This window comes from Mustela putorius, unplaced genomic scaffold, assembly GCF_011764305.1.
Source record: "Mustela putorius furo isolate JIRA1106 unplaced genomic scaffold, ASM1176430v1.1 tig00003845_pilon_pilon_pilon, whole genome shotgun sequence".
NCBI classification, from domain to species: domain Eukaryota; kingdom Metazoa; phylum Chordata; class Mammalia; order Carnivora; family Mustelidae; genus Mustela; species Mustela putorius.
In genome coordinates this window covers 58,084,731-58,106,954 of record NW_025421998.1, presented here as the reverse complement: position 1 = coordinate 58,106,954, position 22,224 = coordinate 58,084,731, and the positions used below count along the sequence as shown (strand labels likewise).

The window sequence follows — 22,224 nt, the reverse complement described above, 5'->3', positions numbered from 1 at the left end:
AGAGCCTTTTGTTGCTCACCCCCCACCTCCACTCCCACCCTCTCCCTAGCCACCCAGGCAGGGCCAGAGCTGCAGAGAAGATCGAATTTGGAGAGAGGCCCCAGACCCCAGATCTGCTTTGTTTATTTGTTTGTGTGTTTGTCTAACTGGCGCGACTGGGGAAATTGAGCTCAAAGGGGAATGGGACAGACCCCCTAGATGAATGTCTAGGTTGATGAACAGACACACCGAGGTGAACAACGACTCTCCTGGGGGGCAGGGAGGGGTGGGCAGGGAAACCCAGGATTTAAGCAAAAGACTTCCTTTGGGACGGTTAAAGATTAACCAAAGTCTTGCATGTTGCTAGAGAGAGTCTAGCCAGGGGACTGTTCGCCGGCGGGCGGCGAGCGGGCGCGGGTTTGATTTCTGAGCCCTATAAAAGCCCATCCTCCGATGGCTGTGACAATGTGGTCGTAAACCCGTCCGGGCCGGCCAATTTGCATATTTGGAATGCGCCGCTATAAACCCGGCTGGGGTTTTGCAGCAATTTCTTAGATGTAAAAATGAGATCTCTTTAGCAGCGGGCTGGGCACATTCTTTCCCTCCGTCTATGCCTAGAGCCTGCTTCCCTCTCCCGGCTCAGGGCCGAAGTTCGGGCCGGGCCTAGTCGCTCAGCCGCCACGAGATGGCGCACGTCCGATCAATGTCAAAGCCGCCAGGGAGCCGGGAACCCCTGCGCGATTCTTGGCCTTTGTTCGTTTCTGATACTAAGAGCAGCACGTTACATTATTTCACTTGTCCCGTTTCCCTTAGTATCAAAATAAGGGGGGGGGGGAGGCTCACCTTCAAGAAGTAATTGGTGTTGTAATTTAAAGCAACGTGCCTTCTGTAGGCCTCGCAGGCATCGCGCCGCGGAGAAGCCCGCTGTCCCTTGGCAGTGATTTCGGAAATGTGTCAAGGTAAGAGGCCACAAGTTTAGCAATTTCAGTCTGGCTGAGTCGGGAGTGGGGAGGTGGCCGATGTCAGAGCAGGAATGGGCAAAGTGGCTGGGCTTGTGTGCTCCGGGTGATGCTACAGGCGCTCAGCCAACCCCCCTTCCTGCCGTAGCTCCCTAAGGTTGGAAAACAGGGGGAGGCCTAAGTGGAAAAGTTGAGGATTTTAGACCCATGCGCCAGCAATTCACCCAGAGCGATCTTTCAGTTTTGTAGAAATATTCAGAATGGGATGAGTCAGGCATGGGGGGCATTCAAGCGAAAGGGTTCTGGCTGTGTTGGGATGGGGGTTGTGGTGGCAACAAAAAGAGAGAGAGAGAGAGAGAGAGAAGGGGAGACAGTGAGAGCGATGGCGGGACTGGGGAAAACAAAGTTTCTACTCTAAACAATGAGGTGGTCAGCAACCGTGGTCCCGGAGGCCGGCATATTCCCTGGGGCAGACATCCGGGAGGTCTCTAGTTTTTTACTAGGTGCGGTCACTAGGTCTGCCCAGCAGCCTGGGGAAAACCTTTGTTCTGAAAAATGCCAATTCAAGAAAGTCTCATATGATTTCTGAGGCTTCCAGGGAAAATCCACTTGCTTATTTGGAATTTATGGCTATAAACCTGGCTGGGGTTTTACAGCTATTTCTTAGATGTAAATATGAGATATTTTGCAAATATGCAAAAAACTGTATTGGTGTATACCTATACATTTTCAAAAGCTAGCACTGAGGATAAACTCTGATCACAATTTCTCCATCAGGGTTGTCACAAAATAAGTTTTAAATACTCATTTGACTTAACATTTCAGAGGCTAGATCCAAATTTCCTCTTTTCTTATATTTAACTTTTTATTCCAATGTTTTCATTAGCTTCTTGAAATTGCTGTTTTCATAAATGTATAGTGCGTGGGTGACTGGGGGGAGGGAATTGCAGAGAAAATAGGTGCTGCTTGAGTGTGTGTGTGTGTAAATCTTGCTATCAAAAGTCGCTAGTCTTTGTTGAGCATGGGCTCCCAAACTCTGCCAAAATAAGAGAACCACAGGAACCCCACCGAGTGCGCATCCGCACCGTGCTTTCTGCAGCCTGAGCCTTCCCTAAAATCCCAGAACCTCTTCTAGTTTCAAGGCCAGAGGCAGTTTATTATAGAGAAAATTAAGGATATTGTAATTTAGGGAGTGTGTGAAAAGGCCCCAACACTCCCCCATCAGGAGAAAAGGGCCAGTTTAGTGGTTGGATTTAGAGAAAAATTTAAAGCGGGTTGTTAGGGATAGATTGCACCTGATTAATTCAAAACAGACACATCAGATTTCCTTGGAAATATGGACATTCTTAAAGATGAATAAGAAAAGAATGTCATGGCTTTCAAAAAAATGTCTCGCCATACAGTAAATGTGAGAATCAGAGAAGTCCAAAATTCTTGTTAAAGGGGATATGTGAAAATAGCGTTTATTTTTCTTCTGTGGGGCCACAGCCCAACTCTACACCCGGTGGGAAAATTCTGAGCCTGGAAAGTCCTGAGAACGACTTCCAAATACAAACCATTTACTGGCTATCCCCATCTCAGTACCTAGTATTTTTAAAAAGAGGTGGGGGTTTGGGGTAGTAACAGTTTGTTATTCTGGGTCGTTTGCAAGGGCCTACTCCGAAGGAGGAATCCACTATCCGGGGAAATGCAATGGTGAGCCTCGTCAAAGGGCTCATTCCACTGGCCTGGTGTTTACTTCGGCTCATAGCCACAGGGAGGGGGAACCGTTATTAACCCAGGTAGAAATCGACATACTTACTCCTAAATAAAACGTGGGGGCTGCACATAATGGCTATACAGGCCTGGCTGAAGGAAGAAGGCACCGAGAGAGTTTTAGGTCAAAAGCATCCTGAGGAGGACAGAGAAATTCAGCAGCTGGGAGGCAGGGCGAAAGGGAGAGAAGGAAAGAAGGCAAATGGGTTGAAGGGAAGACAGTATGCAGGAGCCGATCCATGCTGCAACTGAATCGCTTTTCTTAATCTCTGGGGATAGGGAACCTCAGGAAAGCCCTGGCGATCGATAAACCGAATATTCCATTGAGGAAGTTAACACCTCGGTGTTACAGTCTGAGGAGTACGGAGCCTTGGGGAGCGGTCGGGGATGCTGGGAGCTCCAAGACTCGTTGAAAAGGCAGCGGAATCTAACTCCAGCTTCGGCTGCGCGGATATCTTCTCCACCCAACCAGCCGGCCAGTCTGCGTCCCAGGCCGACCGCAGGCGGAGGGTTCGCCAGCCCTGGTGGGGGGGGGGGGGGGGGCGGCGGTCGTGGGCCAGAGAGGAATTCTCACACGGGCCTACACACTCCTCATCATCTTCCTCTTTTTTTTTTTTTTTTTTTTTTAATCAAGAAACAACACAAACTCAACATCCCATTTGGTTTATTACAAGGGGAAAAAAGAGGTTGGAGAAAAACATTCAGCTTTCCCAAAGGTCAGTGAAGACCCAAGTGCCAATGCCATGGTCTGAGAGGCAGCCGCGGACTTCCACCTCCTCTAAGTCCTCAGCAAACAGGGCCTTCTTAAAGCAGATACAGTACCAAACTGGCTTTTGTCACCTTGGTTGGTACCTGCATGCCTTTGGATCCCACCCCGCCTAGAAGCCCATTTGGTCTCCCTACAGGGCCTTGACCCAGCTGAGCCTGAGCTGCCTACAGCCCGGCACCCGGCTTGTCTTACCAGTCAAACTGACAGGGTTGCTGAATTCCTGAGAGTCCTGGAACATTCTGGAGGGCCCAAGGAGAAGGCTGTGAGGGGTCTGTGAACTCCTTGAAAATGACGGGTCAAATTGGGGGAATGCCCAGATGTGCATTTTTCACAGGGTAAGAATCAGAGCTTGGCCTTAGCTTTTCCAAGTGGGGCCTTAACTTTCAATAAGAAAGATAGGTTTAGATCACTGACTTTCATTTTATTTTCTTAGCCTCTGCCATCTCAAGCATTCTCTCCTATGGCCACTGTCCCTTCCTCTCCCAACCTACAGCCTTGGGAAGCCGTTTCTGTTTTTAGTGTGGAGAGAAACCAAATCCTGTCTCAAAGAGTCTGCCGGGACTCATTCTTCTCAAGGACCCCCCTCCCATGTTTGGGACTTACTTCACCCTCTGCAGAGCTTTCATGATTGACATGGACAAGTGCTTTGGGGCAAAGCCCCCCTTCTCAGGCAGCCCTCGGTTCTGTGGCATTTCCCAGTAGCACTGCTGAGTGCAACAGTCCCAATGCGTTTCACCCTCCAGGAGAGCTGGACAAGGACCAAGTCTATCCAGACAGGGGTCCGAGGTTTCCCTGCTCTGAAGCTTTTGCCTATTCAAGTTTGTTGGCCTCTGGGCCTAGCCAGGTTAGAATTTGCCTTGGCCTTGTTCACTAGAAGGAGATGGGGATTGAAAAGGTCCCCACTTCTAGTGGGGATTCACTAGAAGGAGGTTCCGCATCTCTCCATCTCTCCGTACAGACTTGATTCGGCTGCCGCTGCTTCTGCAGCCTCAAGATCTTGTAGGATTGGAGAGAACTGGTTCTCAGAGTCTCTGCCCTTCTCTCCCCCCCCCTTTTTCCCCTCTCCCTCAGCCCTTCTCTCCTTCTGTCTCTCTCCATCTCCCTCCTCTCTACCTCCATGCCCCGTCCTGTCCTGTGGAGCCTGTCGCAGTGAGGCACAGACCAGCTGGGTGGAAGTGGGGAGTGCAGCGCAAGCCTTGCCGAGGGGCGCCGGGAGGAGCAGCCACAGCAGGCAGAAACCGCAACCGCTTGCATCTTCAGAAGCCAGCGTCAGGGCTCTTCCGCCAGCTCTCCCGAGTACTCTCTCTGGGTCTTCTCAGGCTTGGCTTCCTTCTCAGACTGGGTTCACCATGGGAGGAACAAGGCCAGGTGCCCGGCAAATCACCCGGGATGCGAGGGTGTTTCCCCGCTGTAGGCAGAGGCCTGAGCAGTCTGCTTCCTGGGATCCCGGGCATTCAGCAGCCCCAGTCAAGGCCTCTGCAGGGGCTGGAGCTGGTGCAGTGGCAGGCAGGCCTGGGGCGTCCTGGAGAGCTGTGGCGCACAGCCCTGGGGCAAGGCAGCGACCTCCTGGGCTCCACTGGATCCGGCCGGAAAAGGTCGCATTTCCTGAGATAGGTCTGAGGCCCACACGGGGGCTAGCGCCCTGAGCCAGCAGTTTCCAGTTGACTAAGAGCATGTCCCTACGGCCAGGGTAGAAGGAGGCTCTGGTCTTTGCTGCGCAAAGGGCCTGGCCTCGGAACGCTGCTATAACTGGGCCACGAGCCCAGCCCGGCCTTGCCGGGAAGAGATTTCCTCACCGCCGGCCTCGTTAAAATGCGCACACCGCAGGAGAGAGGGCTGCCCTAGACACGGGTTTGGAGGGGAGGGGGGAAGAGGGGAGGGGACCGAGAGGCAGGAGTGTGGTGACACTGGTTCTTGTCATAACCTCCTAGTGCATGCGAATGCCAAGGTTAAAGGGAGAGCTTGAGGCAGAGGTGTCCATCCATGGCCCCCTTCTCCAAGTTTCCCCCTCCAGGTCTTCAGGTCTCTGGTCAAACCAAAGACCCTGAAGAGCGATGTGTCCTTCACTTCCCTGAAATGGGGTAGCTTGGAAGCAACCTGGGGATGGGGCTGTGGGGTGCCTGGATCTGACTCTGACCTCTGAATAGAGTGGGGGGAGTCTTTAGCTAAGGTTACCGGTTGCTTCCACCACCACCCCCCCAATCCCTTTCAGCTCATCAGGGTCCACCGACAGGAGCTGCAGAAAAAGCAAGCCAGGTGAGCACACCAGAAGCCAAGATCCCAAATGGATCAATGACTGGCTGAGGAAGAGTGTAGAGGGCTGTGAAGCCAGGGCGTTACATTTTGGGGAAATTTCTATGTGGGGTGTAAGAAAGAAGTGGCAATAGCCAGTTTCCACTGCGCGCTGGATCTCAGACACTCTAAAAGGTCTTGGTGGCCTTAGGGCCTGGTCTGTCACTTTTGGGAGACAGTTCCAGGTCCCGAGCTGAAAGGGAAGAGCCTGAGGTCCCAGCAGGTCCTCTTAGTGGTTAGAGTGCCTGGGGGGCTAGTGGTGATTCTGAAACAAGAATGGGGAGCACCCAAGGCAGACCGGGGTGCACACCATAAACACCGCACTTGTTAACTGCGCGGGGCCCTAGGGCCCTTCAAACAGACCCCGCAGGAGAGCTCACGTCCGAGCGTGGGCGGGGCTAGCCCAGGGGCCAGGCCCCCCACTAGCCACGTTGGGGCAGCCCCCACAGCTCCTGGCCTTTGGGCCGAGGTATCGGGTGTGCGTCTCCCGGCCCATCAATACAGATTACATATTTATATCAATCGTGGGCTCAGAGGGCGCCCTCGGAGAGCAGCCCCGCGACTACGAAACCAAACTGGGAGTGGTCGCGCGGAAACTCTGGCTCAGGATTGGCTGTGGGCACCCGCCGCGGTGCGGGGGGATTGCTAATCGTATTCAGCATGTTTTGCACAAGAAATGTCAGCCAGAAAGGGCTATCTGCTCCCTTCGCCAAATTATCCCACAACAATGTCATGCTCGGAGAGCCCCGCCGCGAACTCTTTTTTGGTCGACTCGCTCATCAGCTCGGGCAGAGGCGAGGCTGGCGGTGGTGGCAGCGGCGCGGGGGGCGGTGGCGGCGGCGGCTACTACGCCCACGGCGGGGTCTACCTGCAGCCAGCCACCGACCTGCCCTACGGGCTGCAGAGCTGCGGGCTCTTCCCGGCTCTGGGAGGCAAACGCAATGAGGCGGCGTCGCCGGGCGGCGGCGGCGGTAGCGGGGGCCTGGGTCCCGGGGCGCACGGCTACGCGCCCGCGCCTATAGACCTGTGGCTGGATGCGCCCCGGTCCTGCCGGATGGAGCCACCCGAGGGGCCGCCGCCGCCGCCACCACCTCCCCAGCAGCAGCCACCGCCCCCGCCGCAACCACCCCAACCCCCGCCGCAGGCCACCTCGTGCTCTTTCGCGCAGAACATCAAAGAGGAGAGCTCCTACTGCCTCTACGACTCGGCGGACAAATGCCCCAAAGGCTCCACCGCCACGGCCGAGCTGGCCCCCTTCCCGCGGGGCCCGCCGCCCGACGGCTGCGCCCTGAGCACCTCCAGCGGGGTGCCAGTGCCGGGCTACTTCCGCCTCTCCCAGGCCTATGGCACGGCCAAGGGTTACGGCAGCAGCGGCGGCGCGCAACAGCTCGGCGCCGGCCCGTTCCCCGCTCAACCCCCCGGGCGCGGCTTCGACCCGCCACCCGCACTCGCCTCCGGCTCAGCGGATGCAGCCCGGAAAGAGCGAGCCCTCGATTCGCCGCCGCCCCCTACGCTGACTTGCGGCGGCGGCGGCGGGGGCTCACAAGGCGACGAGGAGGCGCACGCGTCGTCCTCGGCCGCAGAGGAGCTCTCCCCAGCCCCTTCCGAGAGCAGCAAAGCCTCGCCCGAGAAGGACTCCCTGGGTAAGCAGGGCGCGCCGAAGGGCCGCAGTCAGGCGGGCAGACAGGCAGACCCAGAGAAGGGAAAGAGCAGAGAGCCAGGAGTCCGCGCAGCGCCGGCCGGCCGGCCTTGGCCCAAGCTGCAGGCAGGCTGACCTTGTGAACTTGCCTTTTAATATTTGGGCGTGGGGACGCAGTAAAAATTCATGTCCGGCTTAGCGCCCCACACCAAGACGTCCGCCACTCTGGCCTCAGCTCACCCCCATTGGGGGCGAGGGCATGGACGAGCAGCCCCTCTCTTGCGCTTGCCCTTCTCCGTGGCCCAGAGCACCCTAAGCCGTGGTCTGGGCCCAGCCTGCGAGGCGCGGCCCACGCGGGGGGAGGGGGAGGGAGGAAAGTGGCTCGCCCGCAGATAGCGCGGATGTTTGTAAGGCATCCAAAATAAGCAGCCGCCAGCACCAATAAATAAGCCCATTAACCGGCGAAGTTCGAGTTTACGATCCCCCATGCTTTTTTCAAAGTTGCTGGAGGGGCGGGAATCCTCCTTGCGGGGAGAAGAAAAGGCAAATCCGGCCTGGTCGCCGGGGCCCTGAGCTTAGAGTCAGAGAGGGGCCATTTCGCTTCCCCTGGAACTCCGAATCGTCCAGACTGCACATCTCTGACTCCTGGAAAGACGTGACGGACGGCCCTTGACCTCGAATCAGTTTTTCGTCCCTTCCCCGTGTCCCAACTCTGTCCTTGTTCCTCTCTTCATTGGGCCTTCGGCAATCAGGGTACGGGAATGGGACAGCGCCACGCTGCTCGCCTCCCTTCCAAGTAAGCACCCATGCCCCCAGGCTGGGGGCTGCAGGAAATGCTTGTCTGCTTTGGGGCGAGAAGCACAGAAAGGCGTTAAGTTCAAGATATAAAGCCTGCTCTCCCAGGCCGTTCAGTCTGCGAGCACCGGATAGCTTTGTGCTAAAACAGGTGTTTGAGAAAAAGTGGAAGAAAATGTAAACTGGGAGGGTAGGTGCAGATTGGAGGCCCTCTCCACTTTGCACACACCCTTTGGAGGCACTGCTCTTCCTGAGCAAGCTAAAAGAGGGGTGTGTGTGTGTGTGCATGTATGTGTGCAAAACTCTCTCTGTGTGACTTAGGGCATCCCTCTTATCACAGAGAAGTCCCAGATTCACCCCTGAGCACAGCCTGGCGAGACCCCGATGTAACCTTCCCTTCGTTATTCTCTTAAACGCTAGGCAATTCCAAAGGCGAAAACGCAGCCAACTGGCTCACGGCAAAGAGCGGCAGGAAGAAGCGCTGCCCCTATACCAAGCACCAGACGCTGGAGCTGGAGAAGGAGTTTCTGTTCAACATGTACCTTACTCGAGAGCGGCGCCTAGAGATCAGCCGCAGCGTCCACCTCACGGACAGACAAGTTAAAATCTGGTTTCAGAATCGCAGGATGAAACTGAAGAAAATGAACCGAGAAAACCGGATCCGGGAGCTCACAGCCAATTTTAATTTTTCCTGATGAAGCTCCAGGCAACGCCGATTTTTCCCGCTGCCAGAGAGCCGTTTTCCTCCCTCTGTCTTCGGCCTCTGCCCAGGAACTCGCACCTGTGCCGGAGTCCCACTCCTCCCTCCCACACTCGCCATCTCGATGGCCGTCACATCTGTGCAGGGCTGGTTTGTTCTGACTTTTTGTTTCTTTGTCTGTTTGCTTGTGCTGGTTTACTTGTTTTCTGGGGGAAAAAGCCATATCGTGCTGCATTTCTATAGAGAGAAATATTATCCTCAAGTGTTGAGTGGTGACTGGGCTGGTTTGCTGTCTCGGGGTTCCTCTGCTGGAAATGGCTCCTGTCCTCCCGGTGGAGCTGGTTTCCTGCGGGGGCGGGCAAACCTAGCCGGAAGGCCGAGGTCCCATTGTAGGCGCTGAGGTGTCTGGCCTGAGGTCAATGGTGCAAGGAGCCGCCACCGGGCTCCCCTGCCTGGAGTGCTGGGCTGTGTTTAATCAGGGGACATAGGCCCCTGGGTTTCTTTTTTCTTTCTTTCTCTCTTCCTTGGCAAAAAGAAGGGCTTGCAAGCATGGACATGCAGGCTGGCAAAAGGGCTTGGCTTTGGCTGATTAGAAAATTGAGAGTCATAAGGAGTAATCTTTCCTTCCTCTGTAAGATATCCCAGCTTTAAAAGGGAGGGGAAAAAAAAAAAAGAATAACCAAGAGAAGGAAACTTCTCTTCCAGTTTGTGCAAGGTCTTGCATTGTGGGACTAAATTATTTCACTTACCTCGGAATTTTCATATCCTTCTGGCTGTAGATAAATAATCTAATATAGTTTTGTTTATGCGTGCAGATTTAGTGGGGTTTTTTTTGGTCATTAAATAATTGTTACCACTGGTAACATGACAAGCACACCACAATTCTCCCTATCTTGTGGAGAGTTTTCTTTCTCATTTTCTTTTTTCTTCTTCCTCTTTTATATTTTCCTTCCTAAAATTCACAGAATCCGAGGAGCGCTGGGCAAGCGGAATAGACTAGAGAAGGGAGACATTGTTTGGGTTTCCTTTATACTGTGAAGTTACATGCATAAAAGGGTCAAACCTGTAGGTGCAGAAAAAGAAAAATTATAAATACAAATCTGTATAAATGTCTATTATTATGAAAAATTGCCAATCTTGTTTTATGCAAATGCATTCTATCGTTATTATAAATGTTAGTTCTAGCTCTATTTACTTCTAATCTTAAATCAGAATAAATTAATATTGTAATGCTGCTGTGCGTGGAAAAAAGACGATGTTTATGTTCTTATAGAAGAATAAAAGCTGTGGAATGAAGCTTTTTAAATTTTACTTCTTTTTTTTTTTTTTACTTCTTATCTTCACCTTCCACTTTATCCCGTTCACCACTTTTACAACAGGAGGACTAGCCCGCGCCCCCTGCAATTACTTTAGGCATCTATTTAAATATTACCTAGACGGTCGTAATTTGTCTGGGCCCTATAGCCCTGGTGCCGTAAGGTTTGTCGGCTTTTGTTCAGTTTTATGACTTGCTAGTATATCTGGATTGTGGCTGTCTTGGACCAGTGGTTTCAGTTGAGAGGGGAGCTGCATAGACAGAGGAAGCCAAACAGGATTTCTTTCGGGAGCCCCAGGGAGGCTCGCAGACGCCGGTTGTTTTGCGGGTCCCCTGGTCTTAGATGACCCCCAGCCTAGGAATCCGGGGAGCAGGCTGGGCCCAGAGCGCGTCACTAGCGTCCGCGGCAGCAGTTAGGTAGACTGCTGCGGGCTGCAAGCCCCCCTCCCCCAGCACGGCCTCCCCCACCTGGTCACCCTCCGCGGGGCCACGCGTTTCCTGCTCGCGGGAGGTGGGGGGGAGGGCGACGGCAGGGGGAGGGGGCGCGGGAGCGCGCGCCCCGGCTGGCTGGCTGGCTGGGAGGGAGAGAGGGGGAGAGCGAGCCGCGGGGAGAGAGCGCCGGAGGCCGAGACCAGACTGGGAGCCGGGCTCGGGGCCGTCCCTGGCGCTTTCGAGTCGCTCAGGGTCGCCGCCGGTTGGCGCCGGCTCGCCGAGAAGCGGGATTTGGGAAACCAGCACGCACACTGCTTTCTTTCCTTTCTTCTCGCTTTTCCCTCTCCTTCCATTTTCCTCTCTCTCCTTTACCTTCTTTCCCCCTCTCTCCCAGGTTTACCTTACCGGGGTCGGTGGCTTCTCCCGCCGCGATGCCTTAGCGGCAGCGGGGGACACACACTGGCAGCGCGGGCGCAGGTTGGCAAGGGGCCGCGCCGGGCGCGATCGCAGGGTTCTCCCTTGGCTGCGGCGGTGGCGGCGGCGGCGGCGGCGGCGGCGGCGGGCGAGACAGCCCCGCGCTGGCAGCACCAGAACTGGTCGGTGATTTAGGTAGTTTCCTGTTGTTGGGATCCACCTTTCTCTCGACAGCACGACACTGCCTTCATTACTTCAGTTGAAATCGTCTCCAGGTACCTGTGCGCGCGGGGGCTGGGCCGGGCGGGGCATCCGGGCCCTGGTCGTGCCAGGCCTGCGGTGGCAACCTCGGCTTTTCCCGCGCAGGAGCCTCGTCCCTGCCTCCTTCTCAGCGCTTTGCCAAGCTGTTGGCCGCAATCCCCATCCCCACCTGGCCTCGAGCAGGTACGATCAGGTTAGCTGCTCCTCGGCGGACGCCAGGGGCGTGGTAGGAATTCTGGGCCCGGAGCCATTCAAGGTCAGGGGCACGCGTTCCCATTCTGGGCCTCCCCCGACTCCAGGCCATTCTCCTGCAAGGCTGGGACACAACCAGCCCTAATCCGGGGTAGAAGATCAGGGAAGATCCCCTTGAGAGACTCAGGCTAAACTAGGAGGGACAGGCTGGAAAGGGGCTGGGATCCTGGCCTTGTCACTTACCCTTCTCTCTGTAAGCCGCCTTCTGCTCTCAGGAGTCGCCTTTGACTCTGCTTCCTTCTTTTCTACCCTCTGTTCTTCCTCTTTCTTCTTTTTCTTTATCCTTACCTTTACTTCTTCCTTCTTTCTTTCCTTCCGTTCATTTGTCTTTCATCTTGGGTCTCTCTGTGCCCAGTTTTCTATCTCCACTTCCTGTCCTCCTATCTCTTCCTCCGGGAGGGACCCAGGGCTGGCTTGGGAGAGCCTGGGACGGGGTTCTTATTTATTTATTTATTTTTCTTCGTGCTCAAGTTGTGGTCGGAATCTGCCAAGGAAGGGCTCGCGTGGCACAGCTGTCGGGGGCTGTGGATCTGGGCCTGGTGTGCCGCTGCAGACAAGGCCTCGGTTATGATCACGACCGGATGGCGGCGGCCTTGCGTTCTTACTCCGCGGGTCGGCAACCAGAGCTTATGAGATCCGATTAGGGGGCCTTCGCGCCGTTTCTGTGTGCCCACACAGAGGGCAAGGAGGCCTTTGCTGGCCTCACTGGGCACCTGAGGCTGGGACCTGGGCTGAGGCCCAGCCAGGCTCTATATAGAGCCTGGCCACGCAGGGAATCCCGCCTAGAAGCTTCCTCCGCTTTCCTCTGGCCTGCTGGTCCCAACTCTGGCTTTAACCGCGGGGCAGGGGAGCAGCGCTAGGGCAAAGAACGGTTGCTTGTTTGCCCGTAGCCTCTATCAGGTTCAGAGTCTGTTAGAAATGTTATCCTTGTGCCAATGGGTACTGGAGAAAGGGACCCTTCCAGCTCCAGTCTGTTTCAAATATAATAGGGGAAAAGAATCTTAAATTCCACAACCATTGTATTACAAACTTGAGCCCTCATTCCAAGTTGTAGTCCGCTGTTGGAAGCCAGAAGAACCATTCTTGCTACCAAACTGAAAACAACTTTCATCCCTCCCTGCCTCCCAAACACACACACACACACACACACACACACACACACACACGCAGAGCCTTCAGACTCATGCCCACCAAGCTGGGCTTCCCTTCCCAGCTCTGTCTCCAGCCCTGGAACTGTTTCCATCGCTCTGCCTGCGGTCCTGTTATCTGAAAGGCCAGCACACGGCTCTCCCCTCAACTCCTCTGGGCCATGTTTCCAGACCAGAGAACTGGATTTATTTTGGAGGCCAAGGTTTTAGAACTCTCAGGCAAAAGGGGCAGTTTGTAATTACATCTATTTTTTTTTTAATATACACACACAATCCCTTTCATTTCCAAAATAAAATCTGATTCAAAAGCTTGACTCCTTTCTCCCCAAATCTTTGGGCAGAAAAGGGGTCCAGTTAGGTTTTCCTGATTTTTCTCTGCTCTTAGGCACCAGTAAGTCCTGCTTAACATTCAGGGCCTGCTAATTATGTGGTGTCTGTCCTATTCTGGAGGGCTAAGGTTATTTAAACAGCCTTTTCATTCAAAAAAAAAAATACTAATACTAATTCAAGGCTTCTCTGAGCAAAAAAGTTGAATTGCAAATAAGCCAGTCCAGCCTGTTCTCAGACAATTACAATGAAGAGCCAGGTCTCCTCCTGAGTTAGTACTTCTTAATGAAAATCTCAGAGGCACCGCGAACTGCCCAATATTTGGGACACAGCCGGGATGCGATGGGGGTGGGGATAAGGCAGAGGAATTTACTGGGAAAGGAAAATATTATGGGGGAGGAGGCTAAGGCGACCAGGACCAGCCACGTCGGGAGTTCACTGTGTCGGCCACTTCCCTCTTCCGGCGAGAGCGGATAAAGGGGAACCCGGCTGGTCTCCGCCAGGCTTCGCAGCCTCGCTCTTGGGGAGAGCCCGGCACTTGAGGGTCCCCGTCAGGGATAGGGATGTATCAGGGTTTGGGGGAGGATTTCTGGAACTGTTGGGTAGGATGAAGCCAGAAAAAGAGATGGAAGCTTCCTCGCCGCCCGCCCTCGCCGCCAGGGAAGTGGGCTAATGAGAAACACACTCTTGCAGGCACAGTGTTCACACGTGAATTTAATTACCCCGTTTTTAGGAGTCGCTGCTTTCCGTTCGGATTTGGGGTGGGTTTTTTTCTTCCAACAGTGGCCGCGAGGCCTTTTCATTTAACCCTGGAAGATTCGAAAAGGGGTAAGAAATACCTTCCTCCATGTGGCCAAGCCAAGGAATAGGATTAAAGTCAAAGCCCCGTGCCCTGTGCCCCTCCCGGTTTTAATTTCTAGCCCTGGACTTGAGCGGCGGTCGCGAGCTTTGGGCCTTGTAACCTTGTTGAGCCATCGGCCTGGTGAAAACCGAGGCGGGGCCCGGGGCGGTGGCCGGAAAGAAAGGAAGGAAGGAGCCCTGAAGAAGTCATACTGGGCCCCGAGGCCAGAGGGTCTTGCGCGGGCCTCCCAGCCCCTGGAGCCGCGCGCGGTCTCTTCCGCGGGACTGCCTTCTCCCGAGCCGATCTCGCCTTCCACGGAGGCTGCCTCGTGTTTTTTTTGTTTTTTTTTTTTTTTTTTTTTTCGCAGCTCGGGTTTGGGGAGTGCGACAAAGCTCACCGAGCTCAGCGTGAGGGCCTCCGAGGTCGGGGCACGGCGCTGGGTGGCCTGCTGCATTCTCCTGTGTGTCGCGATTCCTGGCTGAGGACCGTAGGGCTGTAGGGCTGGGGCGGAGGGGGCGCGTGTGCGCGGGGTCGGAACCGAACCCGCGGCACAACCAGGCCCTCAAGCCTCTCGACTCAGGGACAGCCGGCTGCTCCTCGGTGGGGCGCTCGCTGGAGGTGCAGCGGCAACGCTGGGAGCCAGCTTCCCGGGCTCCCTGGGATCCAAAGCGGGCAGATCTCGGGGCCCCACAATAGGCAGTGCCCTCTGGGAAGCCTGTCCGTGCCCAGCGCGCTCGGACAGGGGCCGGTGGTGGCTCCCTTTGGGACGGATGCTGCGTTGAATTTGACTTTTTCGCGGCCGGCCCGGGGGTAAACTCGCATCTCCGGGGACGGCAGGAATTATTTACAGGGAGCTCGCCAACCCAACCCAACAGTCTAATTTAACCTTTCCCAGTCCTCGTAAATTTTTACAGCCGGGAACCACGGCGAAGCAAACGAATCTGTTGGTCGTTCCCGACTTCCCACCAGCCTGTGTGGCTTCTGAAACAATCACTCCTTATGAAATATCATAAATATAGATTTAAATACAGTAGAGCGAGAATGCGATTTGGCTGCTTTTTTATGGCTTCAATTATTGTCTAATTTTATGTGAGGGGCTCCACCGGCCGCACTCGCACGCGGGACCCGCGCCTCGCTGATGGCGTGATTAATTGTGATATAAAATAGTCCGCTTAAGAAGTGTGTGTCTGGTGGCGGCGGTGGGAGGGGAGGGAGTCCAGAGGCAAGGCCAGATTTGATCTTTTAATCTTCGTTGGCCACAATTAAAACAAACCCGATCGTGGAGCGCCGCGATCCCTTTGCATAAAAACATATGGCTTTTGCTATAAAAATTATGACTGCAAAACACCGGGCCATTAATAGCGTGCGGAGTGATTTACGCGTTATTGTTCTGCCGGGCGGGCACGTGACGCGCGCGGCCAATAGGGGCGCGGGCGCCGGCAACTTATTAGGTGACTGTACTTCCCCCCCCTGGTGCCACCAAGTTGTTACATGAAATCTGCAGTTTCATAATTTCCGCGGGTCGGGCCGACCGGCCAGGCACCGGGCACAGCGATGGCCACCACCGGGGCCCTGGGCAACTACTACGTGGACTCGTTCCTGCTGGGCGCCGAGGCCGCGGACGAGCTGGGCGCGGGCCGCTACGCGCCGGGGGCCCTGGGTCAGCCTCCCCGGCAGGCCACCGCACTGGCGGAACACCCCGACTTCAGCCCGTGCAGCTTCCAGTCCAAGGCGGCGGTGTTCGGCGCCTCGTGGAACCCGGTGCACGCGGCGGGCGCCAACGCGGTGCCCGCCGCGGTGTATCACCACCATCACCACCCTTACGTGCACCCCCAGGCGCCCGTGGCGGCGGCGGCCCCGGACGGCAGGTACATGCGCTCCTGGCTGGAGCCCACGCCCGGCGCGCTCTCCTTCGCGGGCTTGCCCTCCAGCCGGCCTTACGGCATTAAACCTGAACCACTGTCCGCCAGAAGGGGTGACTGTCCCACGCTTGACACTCACACTTTGTCCCTGACTGACTATGCTTGTGGTTCTCCTCCAGTTGATAGAGAAAAACAGCCCAGTGAAGGCGCCTTCTCCGAAAACAATGCTGAGAATGAGAGCGGCGGAGACAAGCCCCCCATCGATCCCAGTAAGTGTCTCCTCCCTTCAGACCGGCCGCCGCCTCCACGCCGGCCACCAGGATCTGCCAGCCCTTCAGCTTTCTCTTGAGCCTGCTTCGCCTGCGCTGCGAGCCTCTTGAGCAGGGGCCGGGAACCAGAAGTTGCTGTTTAGGATGCCTCGGATGGGGCCCCAATTCCAGAGAGCAGTGACAAGCTGGCTGCCGGGTTCAGGGGGAGGGGAGGCGGCTGCTGCCGAGAGAGAGGGGGCGGGGCAGGCGCTGCCGGCCAAGCCAAGACCAGCCGCCCCTCTCCCTGGCTGTCCGGTACCAGGACAGCAGTACTTTGGGCCGTTCTTCGAAAGCAGCTCGGCAGAGAGAATCTTTTGTGCGGCTAGACTGTCCTGGAGCCTGGAGCGGCGGCAGCAACTGCAGCCTAGACATTGAAGAAGACGGCCGATCCCCTCCACTTCTTGCCTTCAGCCAGTGGCGGCGTATATCCTGCCCAAGATGAGGCTGTAGGCGACCGGGCCACGGCGGTCCCCATGCCAGATTATTCACATAAACTGGAGAAGTGATCAACATCCTTGGGGCGCCTAGGGGCGCCATGCCGGCTACCCGGCTCTGATGGCCTTCCAGGGAGTCAAAGAAGGAAAGGGGAAAGTAGAAGGAAAGGTGGGGAAGGGAGGATACAGAGAGAGAGAGAGAGAGTGTGTGTGTTAGTGCGGGGGAGAAGAGAGTATTAACGTTACAGGAACACAGGGCAGCGTGCTGTCCCCCTGCCTGGCAAGAAGAGGATCTATTTCTAAATTTCCATCCTTGTATAGTGTACAGAGAGTGGAAAGAAAGAGAGGAAAAGGACAGGAGGACAGAGGAGAGAGGAGGGTCTCGTAAAGGGAGGGGAAAGCCGAGGTTTTACTGCGTGCAATTGTAAGTGACCGTTCCTCCGTCTGTCTGCCACGATTCCATTGTGTACGGGTTCTACAGCCTTTCCCTCACCGATTCAGCAGCGTCCTGCACTTTGGCCGAAGACCCTAGGAGGTTCCCCAGCCCCCAGTGGAGGGGGGACGTAGGTGCTTCTCCTCTTTCTAAATCCCCTGTCTGTCTCCTTCACAGGCAACCCGGCAGCCAACTGGCTCCACGCGCGCTCCACGAGGAAGAAGCGCTGCCCCTACACCAAGCATCAAACCCTGGAGCTGGAGAAGGAGTTTCTGTTCAACATGTACCTCACCAGGGACCGCAGGTACGAGGTGGCCCGGCTGCTCAACCTCACCGAGCGGCAGGTCAAGATCTGGTTCCAGAACCGCAGGATGAAAATGAAGAAAATCAACAAGGACCGGGCAAAAGATGAGTGATTCAACTGAGTTCATTTAGAAAAGAGAGAGCGAGCTAGGGAGAAAGAGAAAGGACTGCCTGATCCCTCTCCCGCCCCTATTCGACCCCAGCGTCCACCACCCCAACCATCCCGCACAAAGCGGCTCTAAACTCCAGGCCTCATCTCCCCCTGGCAAGCCCAGCTAAGGCTGGCTTCCCCCCGCCCCCCAGCCTGCCGCTTTGATGGAGGAGGTATTGTAAGCTTTCCATTTTCTATAAGACGGAAACAAACAAAAAAATGGTGTGTGTGGGGGGGACATTTTCGCTGATGCCTGTGTGTGCTAGCTTGTATATATTTTTTAGAAAAAATCTACCTGTTCCTGACTTCAAAGAAACAAACAACAACAACAAAAAAAATACTACCTTTTTATAATGCACAACTGTTGATGGCGGGCTGTATAGTTTTTAGTCTGTGTAGTTAATTTAATTTGCTCTTTGTGCGGCAGAGCGATCTGCCCAGATACTTGAACACTGTGTTTTATTGTGGTAATTATGTTTTGTGACTCAAACTTCTGTGCTGGGTGATGCACCCGTTGTGATTGTGAGCGCTTAGAATTCAATTTCAACTCAGGTTGTTGCTAGGGGAGAAAAATAGTTGCGTAGAGTATAGCTCTGTATGGAACATGTCTTCTGTATGCCTAGGCTGTTCACCTTGGATTGTAAACGAGCTGTAAGGATTTCCCACTGAAATAAAATTTTAAAAGAAAGAAAGTGTTCTCCAGGATGCATAAATTCATGGTTTCCTCCTCTTTGGAAATGTGGGCATTTTCGTCTCTACCCGTTCTATAAACCTGTCTTGTTCATTGTATATATAATCCATATATTAAAGAAAAAAGTAATCAGACAAGCTTGAATATTGTTTTTGCACCGGATGAACATTGAGGAAATTTGGAGCTATACATATGTGCAGAAGGTTACTACCTATGGTTTACATTTAATTTTAATCGGGGGGAAAAATGAATGCTTATTGTAATGGAGTTAATTTTATTGATAATAAATTATACACTATGAAACCGCCACTGGGCTACTGTAGATTTGTATCCTTGATGAATCTGGGGTTTCCATCCGGCTGGACATACACTGTATATTTTGCAATAGTTACCTCAAGGCCTACTGACCAAATGTTGTGTTGAGATGATATTTAACTTTTTGGCAAATAAAATATATTGATTCTTTTCTATTTATTGCGGGTCAGCTCTTTGCACCTTTTTCTCTGGAATAGGGGAGCGTGGGTAGTGTCTCTGGGTGGGGGCCGGGCCTGGGGGGAGGAGGCAGAATCTCGGATCGCGGACCAGCGGCAGCCAGCCGCGCTCCCACTCCCGCCGGCTGCTTGGCGGCGCAAGCAACGGAGCCAGGCTGGGCAACGAGGTGCGGCGAGGCCTCGCTCCCGGCTTTGACCTGTCCCATTTGCGGGGAGGCCGAGAGGCCTCCGAGGAGCCGCGCGGGGTCTCAGGTCCCGCTGGCCAGTAGCAGCGAAAGGCCACCCTTTCATCTTGGCGCCCAGAGATATTTCCCGAAGCCGGGTCCACTGAGATCCTCGAGGCCTTCCCCTGGCATGGGGCGGGGAGTGTGAGGGCAGGAGCGACGGGGAGTCGAAGGACCAGCTTCCCGAGGAGTCTCCAAGGAGGGAAACGAGCCCTGCTACCCCGACGCGGCCGCCAGGAAGGACATCTGGGGACTCTCAGGGGACTGAAGTCTTGCGCCCCCGCACCTCAGCGTCCTGACAGGACCCAGGAGATTCTGGGTTCTGTACCGCACTCCCCTCCCGAACACCCCTCCTGGCAGAGGCAGGGCCTAGGCAGCCGGCGAGCTGGAAGCGCCATAAAAGCAAATGAGGGCTGTTGCCGTTTATGGGGTGTAAAGGGCTGCGGGGGGAACGGCCACAACTTCGGAGGCCCAAGCGCCTTATAGATGTGGCCAGAGGGTTCAGCCTAATCTCCCCCTTTTTCTTTTCTCGCTCGCCACGCCCTCCCTCCACCACCCCGAGACTGCTGGAAAGTTATCTGAGTTCCGATGCCTAAAGGGGGAACCAGGACGCCCGGGGATGGGTCTTCCCCTTACCCCCACCCCCACCCCCATCCCGCCGCCAGGTTGGGACGCCCTCTGTTGTTGCAGACAGAAGGAACTTCAAAGAATGGGCAGTAAGGGTGTGCCATAAAGGCCGGGTCTGCGAACTGTCTGGAATTCGGCCCTTAATGAGTTTACAACTGTCCAGCCCCAATTAAGATTTTCCACCAAAGCCCTTTCATTTGTTTGCTCTGTCTGCACCGATAAAGCGGCTGCGGAAACAACTATTTTATGGGCACTGCGCTCTCGGCAGCGTAGATTCCGGGCTCCACGCACACCCCCCAGGGACGCGACTCTGGCCCAGCTTTGGGAGTGGGGCGCGGGGCCAGCCCGGGCTGCTGACGAAGTTCAGGGAGCGGGGGGCTGCAGTGCAGAGATTCTGCCAGCAGATGGCAGTATGGCTCCACGCAAGTGGCGCCCAGGCCGCCATCTCCCGCCGCCGCAACCCTGGGAAGTTCCTAAGATGTCGACTTGACGCTAGCCTTTCTCGAATGGGAGCCCCAGATTTGAATGAACTGCGGTCGTATATTTTCTTTGCTGCTCAGGCCGGGCCGGAAACCTCGCTGGGAAACAAGCAAGCGGTGGTGCTCGCCCGACCTGCACCGCTCCCGCCCGCTTTCCTCTCCCCGGTTCCGGAGGCCTAGCGCTGCGTGGTTGCAGCCGTCCGGCGGCTGCGGGGCTGTAGCTCCAGGCGCGGGCGTGACTCTAGGGTCACCGTTCCCAGGCCGCGACAAGCCTTGGGGCAGCGCGACGCTCGGAGAACTCGGCTGACCAGCGGACAAACAAGGACTAAGGCCTACAGCCCCGGGACTTGGTGACCCCCCGGAGGGGGTGCAGAGGGCGCCTACGTTGGTCAAGGGTCCTGCGGCAGACGCGGGAGGGGGTGCTCCCTAACGCTGCGCCCCGGTACGAGGCCGGTGAGCCAGCACCCGCAGGGGAGCCAGGACCCCGGGACCCGGCCGCCTCGAATAAGCGGCAATAAAACAAGGTGGTGGAAAATCGGGGGCAAAGGCATTCTTGGTGACTTTCTAGTGTGGGTTTGGCGGCTGAATTGCCCGGGATGGGGAAATCCCTGGGGGCTCACCAGGGGCTGCTTTGATTGTTCTAAAAGAAATACAACGTTTAAAATAATTATGATAACATCCTAGCTCCAGGACAGGAATTCACGTCGTGAACGCTTTCCTTGCTTTCTCTCGCCACCGAATTTCCTTGGCAGTGGAGCTGCTCAGGCTGCTCTGGTTTCCCGTGTTCAGGAGGCCAGGAGGAGGGAGGGGACCCCAATCTAGGCCCAGCCTATCCTGGACCCTGGGCGGGGAACATGCCCCGGAACCTTCTAGGAGGCGGCCACGAGTGCGGGTGCGAGGATCAACCCCTGGTGCAGAATGGTTTCACAGGGAAAACGCAAAACAAACAGAACCCATCGAAGCACCCCGGAGCCCTGTGAACACGCCATGCGGTGTATTTATTTGGGTTGTAATAGTCTCTGCCAAGCCCACAAAATGTTTACAACCTGCGTCTCCCCGCTGTACACGCTGTAAAACTGGGGACTGGATTTTGGTTGACAGATCTCCTGAGTGTTCCCCCCCCCCTCTTCCTCCCCCCTTCCTTTCCTTTCCTTTCCTCCCTCTTTCTCCGTTTATATACACAGGTTGGTGTTGCAGACACACGTCTTCATTATATATCCCTATATAACACAATATTTCACAGTGTCTGATTGTAAGAAAGGTTTTAGAGCTTCCCCTAGAGCCGCCCTGGTCATGCATCCAAGCTGCAGATAGAAAGCTCAATTTATGTAATTATGAGTAAATGGCGAAGGAGCGGATCGGTGGCGGCCGCTTCTCTCCACCGAGAGGAGGCTTCAGGTAGGTGCCGGCTGGCTGGGACTACGGACTGCCACACCGGGCCTCCCTTGCCCTTGGCCGGTGGATGGCTGGGGAGGTGGTACTCCTGACTCGGCTGCCTGGGAAGCGCTTCCCCGTTAGCTGCGCAGACAACCCCCGCCCCGCCTCAGCCCTAGCTCCTTTGCACTCGTGGGGCACGGATGTGTCCCTGCGTCGCGACCGGGGACCGCTCAGTGACTGAAGAACCGAGCGCAGCCCGTGCGAGGGGCGCGGCTGGAAACGTTTAGAGAAGCTAATCGCCAGCGGCCAGACTGGAAACAGGCTCCCTACGCTTTCCCAGGGCTGGGCTTGTATTCTTATCTGGGTTTAAATATTGAACCCTATTTGGTAACAAGAAGCAAGGGAAACACATTGTGCTTGGTAGGTAGGAATCCCGCTCCGGGAGAGCGGTGAGAAAAACGTCTTTATGTAAAGACAGCTCGGCTGGTTAGAAACCCTCCTGCACATGCTTGCTCCAGGCTGATCATCAATGAGCATTTCTATGAATATTATCACATATAACCCAGTGCATTTGTGTCTTTTCAGCCAAACAGGTAGGAAACCAATGGCTTGAGAACACGCGATTAAGGAGGCCTTACTGAAAGCCTGGCTCTGTCTGGCCTTTTCGTTTTAAAACCCCGCCACCGAAGGCAGGAGGAAACACAGAAGCCCAGAAACGAACGAAAGGATTCGGCACCCGCGGGACTCGGCCCAGTTGTCTGTCTTGGGCCTAGAAAGGCTGAGGCCTTGCCGGCAGTATCCGGACTCTCTCTGGCCCAAGCGAAGGGGCAGTGCGCCCCGCTAGAACCGTTTGGACCTGCGCCGGACAAAACCCAAGCAGGGATGAGCCTGTGGCTTGGGGTCCCAGCCTCAGTGTTCCTTCCCGTGCTCCCGGAACCCTGTCTCCCACTTGGTCTGGGTCATCTC

At 55.4% G+C, this 22,224-nt stretch overlaps 2 protein-coding genes and 1 long non-coding RNA gene across 3 annotated transcripts; 2 read left to right on the top strand and 1 right to left on the bottom strand.

Annotated features, from left to right (window-relative positions):
* The first annotated feature begins 5,352 nt into the window (after nt 1-5,352).
* On the top strand, nt 5,353-10,194 carry HOXA10 (homeobox A10). The gene is made up of 2 exons (XM_004762547.3): nt 5,353-7,397; nt 8,609-10,194. The coding sequence occupies exons 1-2, from the start codon at nt 6,431-6,433 to the stop codon at nt 8,881-8,883; spliced, it is 1,242 nt and encodes a 413-aa protein (XP_004762604.1). The 5' UTR covers nt 5,353-6,430; the 3' UTR covers nt 8,884-10,194.
* Nucleotides 8,849-12,462, bottom strand: LOC123387025. Its single transcript, XR_006601353.1, has 2 exons — nt 11,041-12,462; nt 8,849-9,951 (listed from the first exon to the last, which is right to left on the bottom strand). It is a non-coding gene; the product is annotated as an uncharacterized LOC123387025 (long non-coding RNA).
* Nucleotides 12,463-14,222: 1,760 nt separating this feature from the next.
* On the top strand, nt 14,223-18,530 carry HOXA9 (homeobox A9). The gene is made up of 2 exons (XM_004762548.3): nt 14,223-16,009; nt 17,093-18,530. The coding sequence occupies exons 1-2, from the start codon at nt 15,433-15,435 to the stop codon at nt 17,329-17,331; spliced, it is 816 nt and encodes a 271-aa protein (XP_004762605.1). The 5' UTR covers nt 14,223-15,432; the 3' UTR covers nt 17,332-18,530.
* Nucleotides 18,531-22,224: the final 3,694 nt, after the last annotated feature.